The sequence below is a fragment of the Ursus maritimus genome, unplaced genomic scaffold (genome assembly GCF_017311325.1).
Source record: "Ursus maritimus isolate PB19 unplaced genomic scaffold, ASM1731132v1 scaffold_3, whole genome shotgun sequence".
Classification (NCBI taxonomy): domain Eukaryota; kingdom Metazoa; phylum Chordata; class Mammalia; order Carnivora; family Ursidae; genus Ursus; species Ursus maritimus.
This window is the reverse complement of record NW_024425563.1, coordinates 47,954,470-47,972,681: the sequence shown is the minus strand read 5'-3', so window position 1 is coordinate 47,972,681 and position 18,212 is coordinate 47,954,470. Positions and strand designations below refer to the sequence as shown.

The following is an 18,212-nucleotide window of genomic DNA, read 5'->3' as shown; positions in this document are numbered from 1 at the left end:
TAGCACTTAGCATATTACACTGTTAGGAATATAAAAATACAAGAGTAAAACCAATGAACACAGGAAATAATTTTGAAAAAGATTCAGATACTCAGGCTTAAATGTATTAAACTCTATGTGAAATACACAGAAAAAAATTAAAAGTTAAAAAGTTTTGAAAATTGGATTTGTTATCTTTTGATAATATCCATTGTTTTTATGTGTGTATCCATGTATATACACACATATACACATGCACACCCTGATATGTATTTATGTATGTACACAGCAAAAGGATCATTATTAAAGCTATAAAATAATATTTAATGAGTTAAGAATATTTTATACAAGTTGGTTACTAACATGTTAAAGACTTCTGTGGTTTTTGTGTTTTTTTAAAAAAACTTTTTATATTATTTATTAAATTGTCTTCAGCTTACCATTCTAAGAACTGCAGCTCATTTCAAATGTTTTTTTACAATTAATGGGATAATTTACACTTACCTAAAACAAAATAAATTAAATACTGCTACTGGCTTCATTTCTCCTCCTCCCTTCCTTTTTTTCCCTTTTTTAAGCTCCCTTGAATTAACCCAGAAAGTAAAAAAAAAAAAAAAAAAAAAAAAAATTTAATCTCTGTGATATCTATATAGGGTTATTCCCTTTTCAACCCGCATTAGGTTGAAAGGACACATCATTTTTCAAAATGGTCTTCTTCATTTTACTGCTGTTCCAGGGATGATCCATCCCTTTTCCTCCTTCCCAATTATTTTTTTTTCAACCCAATAAAGAGCTGTGTTATAAGGACCTTTAATTGAACACAGGGGTCGCTGTTGAGTAGTGCAAAGCTTTTTTTTTTCTCCCCAGGGGCTGAGTATTTGCAGCTATACCTGCAAAGACTTCTATAAATTAAAAGGTAAATGTTCAACTTGTGTTTATGTAATAGAAAACTGAACTCCAAAGCAACAATGGGCATCAGGTAAACGTATCCAATACAATTTACAGACATAATTGAAAGCATTACAGCCTAATCAGACATCTAAAAGAAAAGCATGCTCAAATGAAATGTCTACAGAATCATTAGTTGGCAGCCATTCTATTACAATCACACATAATGTCAGTGGTGCCTTGAGCCTGTGCCAATGACAACAGCATAAATTTTGCATCTCATTTCTGTGGTCATAAAATTAATGATCAGTTTAAAAATACTTCTTTGTAAAAGTTATTGCGCAAAGAAAAGACATGAATGTGTCCCTGTTATGTACTCACAAGGATAATTATGGGGTTGTTGCTCATTAATACTGTTTCTTGTTTCCCTAGAAAACGATTTGATTTATCCCACAACTTTTAAAAGTTTAATTAACGATACAAAGTTAACAGTCTAAAAGACAATGATCCAAGACGTCCCTGCCTATAATTTCAGTGGTAACTTAAATATCATGGCAAAATCAAAGCTGAATCTTACCTCAGCAGCATATTTCTCTGATAAACATTTTTAAGTTTATAATAATGGAGTTCAAATCACTATTATCCCTTCCTTATTATAGTGTTCATCCTCAATTAAGATTTTCCTGAATGCCTGGAGATGAAGCCCACCAGCAGCTGAACGGTCATGATCTCCACCACCGCTGAAGGTGACTGAACCAATTTACTGCTTGTTTTGTCAAACAAGTCCTATCTGAAACACAATCCGGTAAACATGAAACTAAATAATATGCCTAAAACTTAGGTGATAGTCATTCCCCCTTTAGAGCATGAAAGGCAAACTTGAGGAGAAAATGACTTGAGTGAAAACAAATTAATTTCTAATTCTCTACTCCGTTTGCTTGTCCAAATTAATTTCTCAAGTAATAACATACAAATAAATTGACAGAATTAAGCATTTAACGTGTCATTTCTTAAGGGAATCTGTAGTTTAATTCTTAAGACTTTGAAAGATTTAAGTCACCACAAGGAAGGAGATTCTGTGCACAACTCGTCTGCAGTCGGAGGGCTTACTAGCAAGCACGTATTAGGCAGAGCTTTAAAATCAGGATATCATTTCTCAAGCACTACCCCTGAACTACACTTCTTCTACTATAGGCCCCATAATTTCAGACATACTTAACACATTTGTACAAGGCCAGAGATTGGTGGGGGCCAGGGAGAGAGCTCAAGTTATTTGCTCAGATTTCACTGGTGGGAGAACTTTCAACCAAACTATACTATATTAAAAAGGATAAAGGAAAGGAAATTAAACATCATCCAAACTTTTGACTTTTCTGTGTTCTTAAGGATTCCATCAGAACAAACTAAAATGAATCCCTTCTTACCTAACAGTACGGCTATTTAAAAAAGGCACTTTAGTCCATTAATAAACTTAATAACACAAATGAGGTAAAGGAAATTGCTAACTAAATCTATGCATATTTAACAATATCAATGAAGACTCAAGGACAAAATCGATTACATAATTTTTTTAATTAGAGGAAAAATATTTTAAAGAAGAAAATGAGAGCATTTTAGCTTTAGCATCTAAAGGGAACTGAAAACAATATGTTCACATTTTTAAGCTATAGACACTAATATTTTACAAATTTGAAAATATTCTCTTGAAATATTTGTCTCATGTTAATATGTCCTTCTTTCAATAATTTATAATTTCCTCAAAAATTATTTGAAATTGAATTATAAATTAAGATTTACTTAAATCCTCTTGATAAATGAAGCTGAATCTGAGAATACACATTAATATAATATTTATTGAATGTCAGTAGACATTTATGTGTCATGCATAGGTATCTTCACATTATCTTAATCATTTTATAAAGAAATTAATCATACCTAAATTACACTGGAGTAAAAGAAAGACTAATATAAGGGCAAGATACAAGTAAAACTTTTTTATCATATACCTAATGTATATCAGAAAATTCTGTCTTATACTCAGTCAATAACAGTCTTTACTCAATTAGTAATATATTTTCATTAAAAAAATAATTACTTCAGATCACATTTAAGGGACTTCTGACCATGTCATATGACAGGAACAAATTCTAAGATAATCATAATTCTATTCTAAAATAATTCTAAAAGTAGCATGATTTTAGTGCATGAAACTTAAATTCAAGAGTACACGCTATACTATTAGGCTATATTGCAACCAAGAATAGGAAACTAGGGATAGTTACCCCATCATATACAATATATTTTTTTAAGATTTTATTTATTTATTTGAGAGAGAGAGAGAGAGAGCACAAGGGGTGGGGAGGGGCAGAGGGAAAGGGAGAAGCAGACTCCCCGCTGAGCGGGGAGTCTAATTCGGAATTGGATTCCAGGACCCTGGGATCATGACCTGAGCCGAAGGCAGACACTTAACCGACTGAGCCACCCAGGCCCCCCCCCATCATGTACAATATTTAAAGGATCTAAGAAGGAGCTCCCTCTGGGGCACCTGGGGAGCTCAGTCGGTTAAGCATCTGACTCTTGATTTTGGCTCAGGTCATGAGATCAAGCCCTGAGTTACACTCCATGCTCAGCGTGGAGTCTGCTTGAGATTCTCTCTCTTCCTCTGCCTCTGACCCACACTCACCTCCTCTTAATAAGTATATAAAATCTTCAAAAAAGAAAAGATTCTCTCTCCCTCTCCTTCTGCCCCTCCCCCCTCTCATGCACAAGCTTTCAAATAAATAAATAAATAAATAAATAAATAAATAAATACAATCTTAAAAAAAAAGAAGGAGCTCTTTATTCTAGATAGAATAGGGAAAATTTCAAAAAAGTAACAGGGACCAAACTAAGCAAGATGGGTTCTAGTTGCTTAGATTCAAATCTTTCTTATACACAAGTAAAACTAAGGAATTCAGAAAATAAACTGATAATTTATTCTAAAGTCACAATTTATCAGATCTCAATGGAGAATCCAGACTTGAGTATAGAAGGAGATAAATCAAGAATCCTTAATAAATTAAAGAAATGAAAAGGGAAGTTTTCAGACAATAGCTGAAAATGAATATAAACAACAAATAGAAATTAACTTAATGAACAAGCTTCAATATCCAAGAGCCACTGTAATAAAATAAGTTTCTACAAGTTCAAACTATTCTCACCAAAAAAAAAAAAAAGGAAATACTTTTTTAAAATCCTCTAAGATCAATGCAGCTCAGTGTTTCAACAACCCTACCAATTCAACTAGTTTTAAGAATTGAAAAACATCAAACTATAATTTTTGTATTGTTAAATCTCAGGATGAGGGGGTAGTACCTACAGTGTAAGGGGAGGGAGGAGATACAGAAGGAGTAAGGAAGGATGATAAACACCCATGTACATTAGACAAACTAATAATTCGGAATAACTGAATTAATTCATTTTATTTAAGAACTGTTCACCTGGTCCTTTTTTCTTCCATTAATGATATTAAAATGGTATTTAACTGTCATTTTAAAAAGATAAAATTGGTGAAATAGGAATATAAAAGTAAAAAGGAGGGGGAAAATCCTCTGTTTACTTCATTGTGACCCCATATTGACCTGAGAGAGGGAGAGTGTGAGGGAGAAAAAGAGAGAACAGGAAAACAGCCAAAAGGAATTCTGCCCAGGTTTCCTCGGATGAAGACAACCCAAAACCCCAAAGAGAAAATATAAGAAAAAAAAGAAAAGCAGCACTATTGAAACATACTTAGATGAGTTTACTCAATGTAGAGATTTAATAATTACTAATTTCCTATTTTTAAAAAGAGATGTATCTTGAATAATTACTTCGTAACTGTGAAGTCTGTACTAACTTTGCTACCCCTAACTACAGGAATAATTTTTTTTAGAACAAAGCTGAATATACTTTGAGGGTATAATGGCATAAAATTACTCAGCTTCTCATATTTCTTCAAGGTATACACCTAATTTATCCATAGGCTTACTTTTAAGCAGGCACTCTTGGTGATTAGTTAATTCAGTACAGGAATATTGAACTACAAATGACTTATTCAGAGAAAGATGGTTATGGGGAATCTCTGAATTCTGTGGTATTTGAACTCCTATTCTAGGCTCATTTTTCACTTTCTATGAAATACTATAAATTTCCATTCTCTTTAGAGACAAAAACTGTATCTCAGCAATATAATTTTAATATCTACACATCTGAACAAGTCCTAAACCAGAATACCAAAGGTAAAATTCCTACCCTATTATTGAATCATATACAATTATACAATGACTTCATTATCACGCTTTCTTAGCTTAAAAAATGTTAATGTACAAATAATTAAGTCACAATGAGAGTCTGATAAATAATCACAGGAACAGAATATGTCCTTTAAGACAGAACCTAAAATCTAGTATTCCTCTATAAACAGTGCACTGTAGAAAAGTTACAGTAAGAATGCATAAATTCATGATGTCTATATTCAACCAAACAAAATGCAGTATGATTAAACCCACAGTTCAGGATTGGTTGTCAAGTACAAAGAAGTGGGTATTTGTGGGGAAGAAGAGTTTCCTGCTCTTCCCTTTATTTAATAGTGTTAAAATTTTCCATATGAAAAAAAAAATCTCTTCTAATCCCTTCAATCACAACGTTCTTGATGATTTAATGCGAAAAGAAAACTATGGTTTCCTTTTAAGTATTTGGATTTAGGTCTGTCTGGTGAAGTACTTGGTTTATTGAAACTGTCATTACTCTCTCACTTCTCAGTTGGCAGAGATATGAATTACTCTGTGGAATCTGCTATAGAAGATGCCATACTGCTTTTCCCCAAACCCAGATCCAAACTCCACACAGGTTAGCTGACCTCATGTTGTGACCCTCATACCCGCATCCACAGGCTTCAGGTCATGACCTATGAATGAGCATCCTGGAAGTAAGGGCCATACCGTTTCCCTTACAGAACTGAAGACATGAAATAGTAGGAACTTCCTATGCCCTTCCTGATTTGGTTTTCAACACGCTAAACAACCGTCCCCCAAATCTAAAGGAAGTCAATCAGGTTACCAGCACTCTCACATATTTCAAACAAATAAACTGAACTCCTGTTCTGAAAATTTCTATAGCACACATTTATTCATATCAGAAGAATCACAATAATAAAAACCAGCATTTGGAAAAGATTCTACTCGTGTTTTCAAACAAAAATTGATACTGTTTTAAGACAATTACTCTCTAAAAACATTACCTATGAGCAGCCAGCCACAGGCCCTCTGATCCCATCACAGCAATAGAATCTTCTCTGCTGTGTTAAATGGTGTAGGCTTGGTATCTCACCTCTGCTTTACCAAATGATTCGATGTGTAGCTGCAAGTATATACTTGTCTTAACAAAGTTCTGCCACAACGTGAAAAAACATCAGAACACCGAAGAATGTTAAATACACAAGATTTCTGCATCAGGAGGTTGTGCCGAGTAGATTCTGGATATGCTTTTTAATTTTTTTCTCAGCAGGGGGAGCTAGCACTCTCATCTTGAAAGTGTAAGTATACAATATAGAAATATAAATTTTGATCCCAACTATCAAATTTTAGTACGTTTTAGATTACCCTATTGAACATCTCTACAAGAATAAAAAATTTCAAGGTGGACAAACTTGAGAATTTACCTTTGTCTTGAAAGTCCTGAAGATAGCTGGAAAATAAAGCAAGAATATTATATTTTAAAATGAGGGGTGACAAATCAAAACAAGGTCTATTCGTTGGCAATATTTTAAAATCTATGTCATAAATACACAGAGAAAAAAGTACTTCCTATCCTGAAATAACAATTCCGAAAGGCTTATGGATTTATAATAAAAGGATTTTTGAAGACCTAAGACACAGTAGTAGAATCAAAATCTTTAATATTCACGATATACATTTATTCATTTCCATATCTAGAGCTATTTATATTAAAATTCTCAACCTACCTTTGTCTTATTATTTAAACCAAATATATCCTCAAATAATCAAAATAAACAGTTGGATTTTGCTAGAATGCTTAGAAAAAATATATAATCAAGAACCTTCACAAAAAAGGATAATATAAGTGTATCAATTTTTAAAAACTATTATAGTCAACATATATTTTGTCCCTTAAAATATTTAACACCAACTAAATTAGGACATAAAAAAAGTAATTCCGTGATAATTCTTTATTAAAATGTTAACTACAAAGTTGCTTCTAAGTAAGAAATAATAAACAGCGAGTAAGTGACTTACATAGACTTTACATCTTTTATCTTCTTAATAAGGGATTCTCTCTTTTCCTTCGCTTTCTTGGATAAATTTTCCCCTCTCAGTGTGTCTGCCACAAATGTTTCAACATCTAAACCATGAAATATAAGAAACAGGATACAAATTATAGGAAAGAATCATTTTTTGTGAAGACAAATAGGACAATGATTGTTTCTACCCATAAGTGTTAATATCTGTACAATTTGTTACAGTTATTTATCAATCCAAAGCATAACAGTAGAAATATGTTTCAAATACTAAGTTGGACAAATCTGCTCACCACTTAGCTAATAAAATGTGTATGCTCTACTTATGCTTAGCACAGCAAATGCTATTTGGATGTTTGGCATCATTAAACCAGAGAGAAGCTCACAAGTTTTAATAAACTATGGTGCCCCATAAAACAAATTCTCTCATATAAAAGCAAGCACAGAGCTTTTATGCATATGTTACTATCATTTTATAGTATTTTGTAAGCTCCCGTATGAATGGGTCATTCACAATATTATATCAATATAAGCTAATGTCTCTGGCAAGGGCCTGTTTTGTCCAGTGTAATCCATTTTCAGGTATGTGCAATATTTAATGTTTTAAAGGAAAAAATAAATCCCTTCTTCTAGCCAAGATTCCAAATCAAACCCTCCTCCTTCCTACCTGCCCCACCCATTCTACCAGCCACCTTCAAAAAAAAAAAAAAAGATAATCTGCTGTGTGGTTTTATGTGCTCTTGCTTTCTGCCTCGGTATTACCACCTGGAAATATTTCTTTAAATAAAGGAAGAAGTGGCAAAAATAGATTCATCCACTATTTAAAAATATAGTAACCAAGAAATAAGATTTCCATGGCTTCATATAACATTTCCACAAGGCCTCTTTTTTTTTTTAATTTAGTAAACTTGTAAATTATTCTGCTTTCTAGTTTTTTCTAGTACAAAATTCCAACGAGTCCTTACTGGTTTGATTCATATTGTTCATGAACCACTGTGCAATTTTAATTTTATATTCAGAAGTTCAAGTTTTACTTTGAGATATCTAATATAAAGGATACACCATAAAGTAAGTATGACTGTAAACCATCCATATTTCATACTGAAGAGATGTATGTATGTTTTACTTTCTTTTTATTTAACTACTTTGTCTCCTAATTCACACTGATAGAAAGACAGTACCAAAGCATATGATAATAGTATATGTAATTAATTCAAAGCACTATAATAGTCTTTCAACTGTACTTATAATTAACAATTTAAAACCTAGTCTTTGAGATAGAACGTTGTAATCGATTTTAAATTCTTGATTACAATAGTATCTTGATCCAATAAGCAAAGTTGATTAAACTGTTATCCCATACATTCATAATAAATGTATAAAGACCATTTTTCACTAAATCAATATGACAAGGGAAAGAATTAAAATTTAATCTTGGAATAATTTTTTTAAATAGCTTTCTGGTTTGAAGTCCATTAATGACTAATGTTACAAGTATCAAAACGAAATGAAAGAAAATGCCACAGCTTCTCTTTACTTGAGCTGTCCATATTTTGAAGAGGAGGACATACAGACATAATTCATAACCAGTGCAAGTGAGACCCAGACTTCCAAAGCGAGTTCAAAATAATGACACTTATTTAAAAACACACACACGAAAAAGCACTCTCTTCTAAACTCTAATTTTTTTACCCAGAGAAACAAGCAACCTTTGGACATTCAGACATTAGCTGAAATGGAAAAGATCACTGGCTTCTCTGAGATGGTTAAGATAAAAGTGGAATAAGGGAAGGAGTAGCATCTCTACTGCTGATTCTTTCTTCCAACCGGACTCAGTACTTGGGAGAATCTCTGGCACAATGATTGGTGAATAGTCTGCTTAATGTAACTTTCGCTCAGTGTTTGTCTTTAATTCCCTCATCCACAAGTATTTAATTGCCTATTTTACATTTTCATTACACAATCCAAATTTAAACAAACAGGATCTATTTTCTATCTCCGGAAGCAATAACGAAGGAATTACAGACCAAGAGTTATTTCTTTAAAAGGTCGTTTCAGTCCTATAAAAACTCAGAAAACATAAAAAGCTGCAATGCTCTATATAGGGTTTCCTAACACTCCCAAAAAACATTTTTAAAATTCTGACCCCTGTTATTTTATGAGGAAATGCTTGTTATAAGAGTATGAGACTGCTGAAAGAATCGGATTGTTTGTTCGTTGAGGGGGAGGAGATTCGGAGATCTGGCAAGGGACAAGATCTAATGTTTTAGAGTAGTCTTGATGTATTTATTCTTAAACTAATCCCAGAAAGGGGGTATAAGGCAACAAAAAGATTTAATAAACACTGATTTTTAATAAATTATTTCCTAAGGAGACAAGAAAAGTGTAAGAACTGTTTTTGCTGTTTTCTTTTGTTTTTTCTCTTTTTTAACAAATAAGTTAGGAACTTTAAAGTGGAATTGATTCCTGAAATCTTAGTTTGTTGGTGCTCACAGATTCAGTCGGTTTTGAAGTTTTTGAAATCTGGGTTATTTCTTTCAAATCCACACTGTGCCCATTTATTTTCGAATTGAATAAAACCAGCCTCTCCCAGGCACCGGACGCCCTTTGGGTGCACGGGGGACCTTCGGCCGCGTTCCTGCGCAAAGCAGGGACCATGCTCGCCCAGCGCAAAGACCCGGCGAGCGCTAAGTTACTCTGGGCTTTCCTGCGAGACACTTCGGTTCTGCGGTCCTCGAACACTGGACACTTGGGAGTGTTAAACCCCGGGGTTCCAGTCATAGGAGCTATGAGCAGGGAGCATAGGTTTGGGGCAGCGCCCTCGCCAAATGGGACTGGATCTGTGGCTTTGTAGCTCAGAGCCAGGGTAATATTTCAAAAGCGGGCAATAAAAGTCCTGGACGAATCAAGCGCTCCTCTGGCTGGTTGGAAAAGAGATTTGAAGCTTTTTATTGTGCTCTGAGTAGCCGGGCAAAGGATAAACTAGCGAGCGTGTTAGCCCTTTTCTACCTTCCTTTAGGGGTCGTGTCCCTCGGTTAATATGTAGATTTCATGGACTCCAGACTGCCTGTAATTCGGGGAACAGCCGTAATTCGATTGCAAGAAAAGGTCAGCCTGCCTCCTCCCTAGCCTCTCGGCCTGGCGAGTGAGAATTCCTCTTCCTCAGAGGGAGGGGTTTGCACTCACGCACACACTCATCCAAGCTTGGGGACCCGCCCGGCCCGCGCGGAGACACAGTTCCCGGGAACCCCAACGTAGCAGGTCTAACCCCCCACCACCACCACCCCGCCCGCAGCCACGCAGACCGCGGGTCAGCTCCGCTGGCATTTAACCCCAGAATTAGCCCCATCTCCATCAGCCTCTGCCCCCGAGTCATCACCAAGGAAAAAGTTATCCCAGAGACTGTAAATGTGGTGGTGATTCTTGCTCGTTTTACACCTTAACGCTGTCAAGAATAAACCTTATCTCCCCGTACAGCTGTAAAGATCTGGGGGAGAGGGCCCTGAGAAGATCAGACTTACAACTGCTCTGTAGATAACTGTTAAGGTCTGAAAACAAAATTAAAAGATGACATCATGTCTTGGCTCAGCAATCTCAGGCAGTTTAAGTTAGAAACCTCTCAAAAGCCATCACAACCCCTAAGAGGCAAACACAGCACATACCAAACCACCGAATGGTATTCCTATTTCCTCTTTTTTTTTCTTTTTCTGTAGGAATGGACCCCCAGAAAAACTGCCCACCCCCTACATTTCCCCCTATAGTCCAAGTGGCTAAGACAGGTACAGAGAGAGAGAGAGAGAGGTGCTAACTGCTTTCTACCACCTTCCATATGGATCACACAGTGAAAAACTTGAAACCATAAAAGGTTAGAACAGTTCTTAAATTCTTGCAAGTGAAAAAATAAACTGCCACCCATTCAAAGCTCATACACAGGTTTTCACTCTTGAAGAAAGCTGAGGTTTGGCCACTTGCCCTCCCCATCCTTCACCAGCAAGCAGCCTGGAATATGACTTCCTGGGGGGTTGTAAATAAGTCACAAAGGTGACACCTGATGTCTTCTGCCTCCTCTCCCAACCACGCAATAGCACCCTGAGAAGGCTTGCCTGCATACACACACACACAGCCTCTGTGACGGCCTGAATTGTACAAGAGAGGGGCCAAGAACTGGACTGAATCCACTACTATGTGCTCAGCTCCACGTCAATAACATAAGTGTAAAACCAATTACACCTCACCTCCAAATGGCTCTACTTACTTAATTCCACATCCTTCTCCACTTCATGAATTGGACCAGGTTTTACTGCATATTCACTAAGGTACTATTACCAAACTTAATATGGTAAGAATCCTAACCAAACTTTAAGCTGACATCAGAACAAAACAAACAAACAAAAAAGTTTTTCTTCTCTGTTAAGGCGGGGGGGGGGTACAGTCTGACCAAACACCTACTGGTAAAAACATAAAAATCAATTAAACTGGGCACATGTAGATCAATGGAGCCAACGTCCAAATTTGGAAAATGGCTAAGTGAAAAGTCATTGATTCTCTAATCAGTGGCTTCTCTCGATTACTTAGCACTTTTACAGGTTATGGCTGAACTGCGGATGTTCCAAACATGGAAGAAGACACATGAACAAGCACAAGGAGTTCTCACAGTACAATAAGTAAAACATTCCTGAGTCTTATAATCCAATCATCTGACAGAATTTTCAAGATTGGCTTTGGAGGCTAAATGATTTATTTTGATAGAAAACTGGGCTGCTGAAGAATATAGATGAACATCTTTCACCTCTAAAAGATGACTCTTGATAAATAACATCTTATAATAATCAAAATCTTTTTACCACGCATTTTCAAAGAAGCCACAGTGAATAACACATTAGTCTGAGATTTACACTATATTCACTGTTAGGTAGTTTCTATTGTAATGTGTTCAGTATGTGATTGAAAAAGAAATGTAAACTCAGTGGAATGAAAAAGATAGACTTGGCTTTAATTGAAAAAGACAAACTAAGTGAATAATGAGTATATAAAAACTAGCCTATGCCACTTTTATCACCCATATATGACACTTAATCTTAAATTTATGAGAGACAACTGAAGTGTGTTTCAAATCACCAGAGGCTTTTCCTACGCTGTTGTTTCTATCTTCCTTCTAGTAATACTTTAATGCTGATAATGTAGAGATAAACCCATTTGGAAATTTTTTCTCATTTTTTAATATATTTAGATTCCTTTTTTTTTTCAAAGAAACTCAGTCATAACTTGGGTTGAGTAACTATAAAAACTGCACATACTATTAAGAGCCTTATGTAGTCATCTGAGATGAAAATACTTCCAATGGAAAGCAAGCCAGCCAAAGATTCCCTCTCAAGAAAAAGTAGGATATTATGCGCTTAATATAGGCAAATAATTTTCTGAACATCACACCTTAATTTATCTATGTTATTTGACCCATAACAAGAAATTATAAATTTTTGATCCTTTGATTTACAAACACATATTCCTATTTCTAGAAGAGAAAACCTTAGAGGTGTCATAGACTGATTTCACTTTGAGATCAAATGTCCTCGAGCAACTTGATGCTCATGAGTTATGACTACCAAAATGGGGCAGACTTGTTCTTGCTCTGTAGGAAATTCAGGTGCTAAAGAAGTAGGTGACTATTGGTGACTCAGTAGGTGGCACTCTTCCCTTTACATACTCAGCCAATGCCCTAGAAGCAAATTATGGGACACTAGATGTGCCATAAATAATTCTCATAGGAAAAATAAACCCAAAATGTTGACCAAATTATAAATGAAACTTAGGAAAGGTGGAAATCAAACCATACTATTCTTAGCGTTGAAAAAATTCTCCCTGTATTTCAACTGAATTGCATTCTTTACCTTGTGCCCCTAAAGGGATTATCAATTTTAATGTGTGAAGTTTAAAAAAGAAAAAATGTTCTGGAAATCCCCAGTAGGGAAAAATGCAATATTTCTAATCAAGATTGCCCTGTGAAAAAAACCTCAAGGTCACTTTGCAGAAACCATATAGCCACTTTGTTTATTGTTTGTTTGGTTTGGTTTGGATTTTTCAGAGTACTGACAACCACTATTTTCTCCTATTAGCGTTGGTTTCATTTTCTAATTTAATAAAAAGAAACTTGCATCCTCTTAAAGCTTTTCTCTTCAAATATGTTGTCCTAAAACAAATGAATGAGAATGACTGAGAATATCTGATAGCAAACTACTAACACTCCACTATTCAAAGGATGATTAAACAAATGAAGGGGGTTGGGAGCCCGTGGTTCTAGTTCCTCTCACTTTCTGGCCTGCCTGGAAGAAAAACTCACATAAATCAAGATTATTCTTGCTGTTAGTCCTAGTCAAAATATTTGGATGTAGGAAAAGATTAAATGGACAAGATTCGGAATTATCCTTGATTCCAATTATCCAGGCTAAACCTGTTCCTCCATTGTTGTGAAAAAAAATTAAAGGTTGCCTGTACTGCACAGGCAGTTCGAAATTTGCTTTTAACAAATATCTATAACCTTTTTTCTATTCAGGTAACAAAAGAATAATACAACACTTTTATAAGAAGTATAGGCTTTCAAGATTTAATATGCTGATTCCACAGAAATATAAATCACTAACAGGCAAAACTATATAGCCACTTTTTCAAGAGTATCATTAAATGTGAGTTAAGAATGATAGCATCTATGGGTTTTTGCATTTCTATAGAATGGTTTCGAGGGGAAGGAATGAGAAGAGAGGGGGAGCAAATATTGAAGGGAAGCCTAAAACTGCTATAATCAGAAAGAAAAACAAAGAGAAAATAATATAAACTGATAAGAATACATTGAGCACCTATCTTTATCAAGCAGTGCAAATGTCAAACATTTAACACATATGACATACAATGATCTGGATAATAGGCATACGGAACACGAAGGGAACTGCCTGAGCAACGGTATTTTGATAGGCATTATCTTTTGACTTTATATCCTTTTTTTTCTGTAGGCAAGGATTTTAAGTGCCTGAAAAGTTTAGGTCCTTATCTTCTCTACCTGGGAATTCTAGCACAGTGTCAAGCATTCTCAGAGTGCTTTACTGTTAACTACAACCACCACTACCAATATCTCCTTCTAGTTTCAAAGAAAGTACTAGGTAATCCAGCAATCTCTAAAATTCAAATCAATGCTCTCCCTCTATAGTTTTAGTAATTTTAAATCTAACCATGTACTATTACCCAACACACTTGAATTATGCAAATAATCATGCACAATCCCAACAGAATTTTTTGGATGGAAAATGTGAAAAAGCTGCTGAGAACCTTTATTCTTGAAACCTTTCCTACCTCCAAAAAGATTTTAATTACAGTCAAACACAAAATGTTAACAACTTTCTTTGAATGGTAAGTTAAAAAAGAAACCTGAAAAAAAATACTAGTTCGCTTGTTTCATTTCTTTAAAATGGATAGATAGATAGATAGATACTCCCTCAAATCCATACCTCTTGAAAGTGTCCTCTGAAAATAAAGTATAAGCCAAATTTTAATATTAATTTTGATTTTTTAATTTTAATATTTTTAATTTTAATATTTTCATATTTTTAATACTTCATGTGTTTTGATATGTGATTTGTTTAGTAATATGAAATATTGAAAACATCAATAAGATGACTTTTAAAACACTCATTTCGGACATTATGCAGGCATATTAACTGACTAAAGAGAGAAGTGGCTGAAGTATATAGGAAGTTAGCATTGGTAGATAATTTAAATATTATGTAATTCTAAGCTTTCAACAAATTACACACATAAGGGCCACATGAAATATTTGTAATCTATGGGAATCAGAAAATAATAAGTCTCATAACCTATATGTCCTACTATCTGCAAAAGTACGATTATGGACCCAAACAGCAAACTGCCTCCTGTTGGAGTTCTCAGGCTTTAAAGGTGGTGCACCCATAGGTCTGTACTTTATTTCTTGAAGTCAAAAATTCAGAACTAGAATATCCTGAAAGTGGTGGCATCTACTTCTGGAGTAAACACTCCTCTGGTCTGGTTATTAAAATAGTATTCTAAACACGCAATTCCAGCATTGTAACAATGAAAATGTTAACTGTAGTAAAACAAAATCAGTACTCATGGGAAACTCTCATATAATGGAATAAAAGCTGCCTTCAATCAGTCTTTACAGTTCTTTACATTTCTTAGTGGTACCCGTTAATGACAATACACATTCTTAGAGTAAAATACCATCCCACAACAAATGCATTTATCACACTGTAATCGTGTTGAGACAAACGTTAAGTCTGCATTCATACGCTACTGGTTTTATTCTCTTGATCATATTTATGATGCTAACCAGCAAAACAGCGTATTAAGAGATTCAGTCTCACACTGCTCTAACAGCAACTTACTATTTAAAAGTCACATTTTAATATTAATTTTTAAGAGTTAAAAATAAGCAACTTGTAATAGACATCTAAAAGAAACTCTTTTAATCCAGCTATTCATGACCAATATTTAAAGATAAATACTTGAGACAACTAAACTAAAACAACCAAAATTCAGTTTCTAGAATTCTGATGTACCTATGACAAAGTGAATGATGGTAAGAATTCCAGAGCATCAGGATAGGTAAGATTTGTGCTACCCTAGAAAGATGTGTTTTCTACTTTGTGCAGAAATATACACTTCCATAATCTAGTAGTTATGAATTAGTAGCGGATTCGTAATATCCTTGAAGAACCGCATCTTTAAGTCCTAACGTAAGTTCCTATAAATGGTCATTTAAAACTGAAAAGGGGAAGATGAGGGTGCAAAGATGAAGTACTTTCATCGTGTGACACAGGAAGTTGGACCTTAACACATACTTCCTTTTTGTTTTCATATGTTACTCAGGCTGAAGACTAGTGGCCATTTGAGAATCAGGCCCTCTTTGAAAGTCTTAAATAAGAGCGCAGTGAATGTTTAAGAAAAAAAGAGACTTTTAGAAATGACAAAACCTTGCGTCCCACAACCTCTAACACCTGTAGCTCAGACATCTTTTTGCATCTTTACACCCCTCTCCTCCATTGGCCAGGCCACCGACGAACTACTTCTTTGACTTCTGATCCCTTCCCAGTTCTCACACACGCACTCATTATCATTCCCTCCCTCCCTCCCTTTCTCCTCTCTCTCACACACACACGCACACGACGTCCTCACGATGCCTACAGAAATGCCCTGATCCCATTAGTGCAGCCCATCACGGAGGGCTTCCCCACCATCCTCGAACCAAATTTCAACACACGCCCACTCCCTTTCCGAGCCCCCTCTTCCCCATTCCCAGTCCTGCTCCCACTGGCCAGGAGACATGGGAAGCATGGGGAGGGAAGGCAGAGACGCTGAATGCTTCTGTCCCCACCGGCTCGCCGTCTCCTCGCCCCCGCCCCCTTCCCCCGCTCTTTACCTGCCAACAGGTTCCTAATTTCCTCAGGGAGGGGGTAGGGAGAGGAGGTGGTGCTGGGGTTGGGCATGTTAGGGAGCGCGGGGCGTGCGGGGAAAAGACCTGTGCTGAAAGGGGGACCGAGGTTGCGGCTGCGACCTAGACTAGCGGTCCCGGTAAGGACAGCGGCGCTACGAGTCCGGACACTGCCGGGCCGGGGCTCACAACAAGGAAGTCACTGAAGCCCCAGCCAGCAGCTGCTGGACTCTCGGCCCAGCCCCGCCCGGCAGATCGGGGCGGGGCGATGGGCTGGGCGGAGATCCGAGGCGCCCGAGGGCCCCAACTGCGCGTGTGTATCCTAGGGTTTTCCTAGCCTCGGAAAAAAGCCTCCGAACAGACCACACCTACCCCTACGTAAGGGAGCGGGAGGAGCGGCTGGTGGGAAGGGATCGGACTGAAGCTGCATCACCTGATCTGGAGCCTGAAGCGCCTTGCAGCCATTTTGGTTACTGGTACCTGCGCAACTGCTGGCAGTTTCTCCAGGATCCCGAAAAATAAGATATCCAAAGTGCCCCTAAGTTTTCAGATTAAGGGACCTCTAGCCAAAGGTCAGCCCCGCCGGGGTTTAACACCTCGCGTGGTAACTCACAATGAATTTTCGGCCGCCCTAAACTATTATGGCCTTCTTTGTCCGATTGAATGAGGTAACGCAAGTCCCATCTTCCGCCAGTCTTCCCTGAGAAGCCAGTCTAGCTGCTCCAGAGAGCTCTCTGATTGGCTCTTAAATTACTTTTCTACCTAATTCTTACTGTTGGGGAGACTTTCTGTACTACGAACGAAGAGTGAGAAACTCTAGTCACTATGCTTTTGAGTTAGAAAAGAAAAAAAATAGAAAGCTAAATAGGCATAGATACTACCGTCCCATCTATAAGCATAAAAAGAAAATTGCTGGTGATTAGTAGAACGGAATTATAAAATGTGTTCACTCCAACCTGATCGACAAATATTTATTGCATGTCTTCTATCTGTAAATCTTCTTACATATTTTCTCTAAAACCCAAAAGGCACATTCTGGTGCCTTTAAAGTGTGTGTTCGTGTGTGTGTATATTCTATATACATGTATATTCTGAATGTGTGTGTGTGTGTGCGTGTGTATGCCCCCCCCCCAATATGGGAACTGCTGCCCTGACAAAGCTCTTTCCTTCATGCTACTATTGTATTTTGAAGATTGTACTGTGGTCTGTGGTGTGTAAATTGTTTATTCCTCTACCCTCCGCCCCTCACTGGATCAATAGTCCTTAAACTTCAGTTTGCATTAGAATGACAGAGAGAATTTATTAACAATGCAGATTCTCAAGTTCCATTCCCAGAGATTCTGATTCTGTTTAGGGCGGGACCTGATTATTTCCATTTTAAATAAGCCCTCAGGTAGTTCTGATCCTAAGATTTGATTTTGAGAATCACTTTACCATTTTCCAGCTCCTATAGGGCACAACATTTGTCATAACTTATCTTTCATTCCCACCTGGAACCCTAAATTTGACATAAAGTAATGGCTCTATTAATATTTCATACAAAAAAGTCTCAGACAGTAATAGTTAAAAATTAAGTGGTCAAATGCAATGACATTTTTGTATAATTCTATAAGA

The 18,212-nt window shown here is 36.3% G+C and overlaps 1 protein-coding gene across 3 annotated transcripts in view; it reads right to left on the bottom strand.

The window, feature by feature from the left end:
* Positions 1-16,898, bottom strand: part of SKAP2 (src kinase associated phosphoprotein 2) — a 165,926-nt gene extending 149,028 nt beyond the window's left edge. For 2 of the 3 annotated variants that reach the window (XM_008686427.2, XM_008686428.2), the window contains exons 1-3: positions 16,587-16,890; positions 7,140-7,245; positions 6,545-6,570 (exon numbers count right to left, since the gene is read on the bottom strand). In XM_008686427.2, coding sequence (XP_008684649.1) covers positions 6,545-6,570; positions 7,140-7,245; positions 16,587-16,653 — 199 coding nt within the window. In that variant the 5' untranslated portion in view covers positions 16,654-16,890. Of the gene's footprint in view, positions 1-6,544; positions 6,571-7,139; positions 7,246-16,586 lie in introns of all 3 variants that reach the window. The other variant, XM_008686429.2, reaches the window with a different exon arrangement.
* Positions 16,899-18,212: the final 1,314 nt, after the last annotated feature.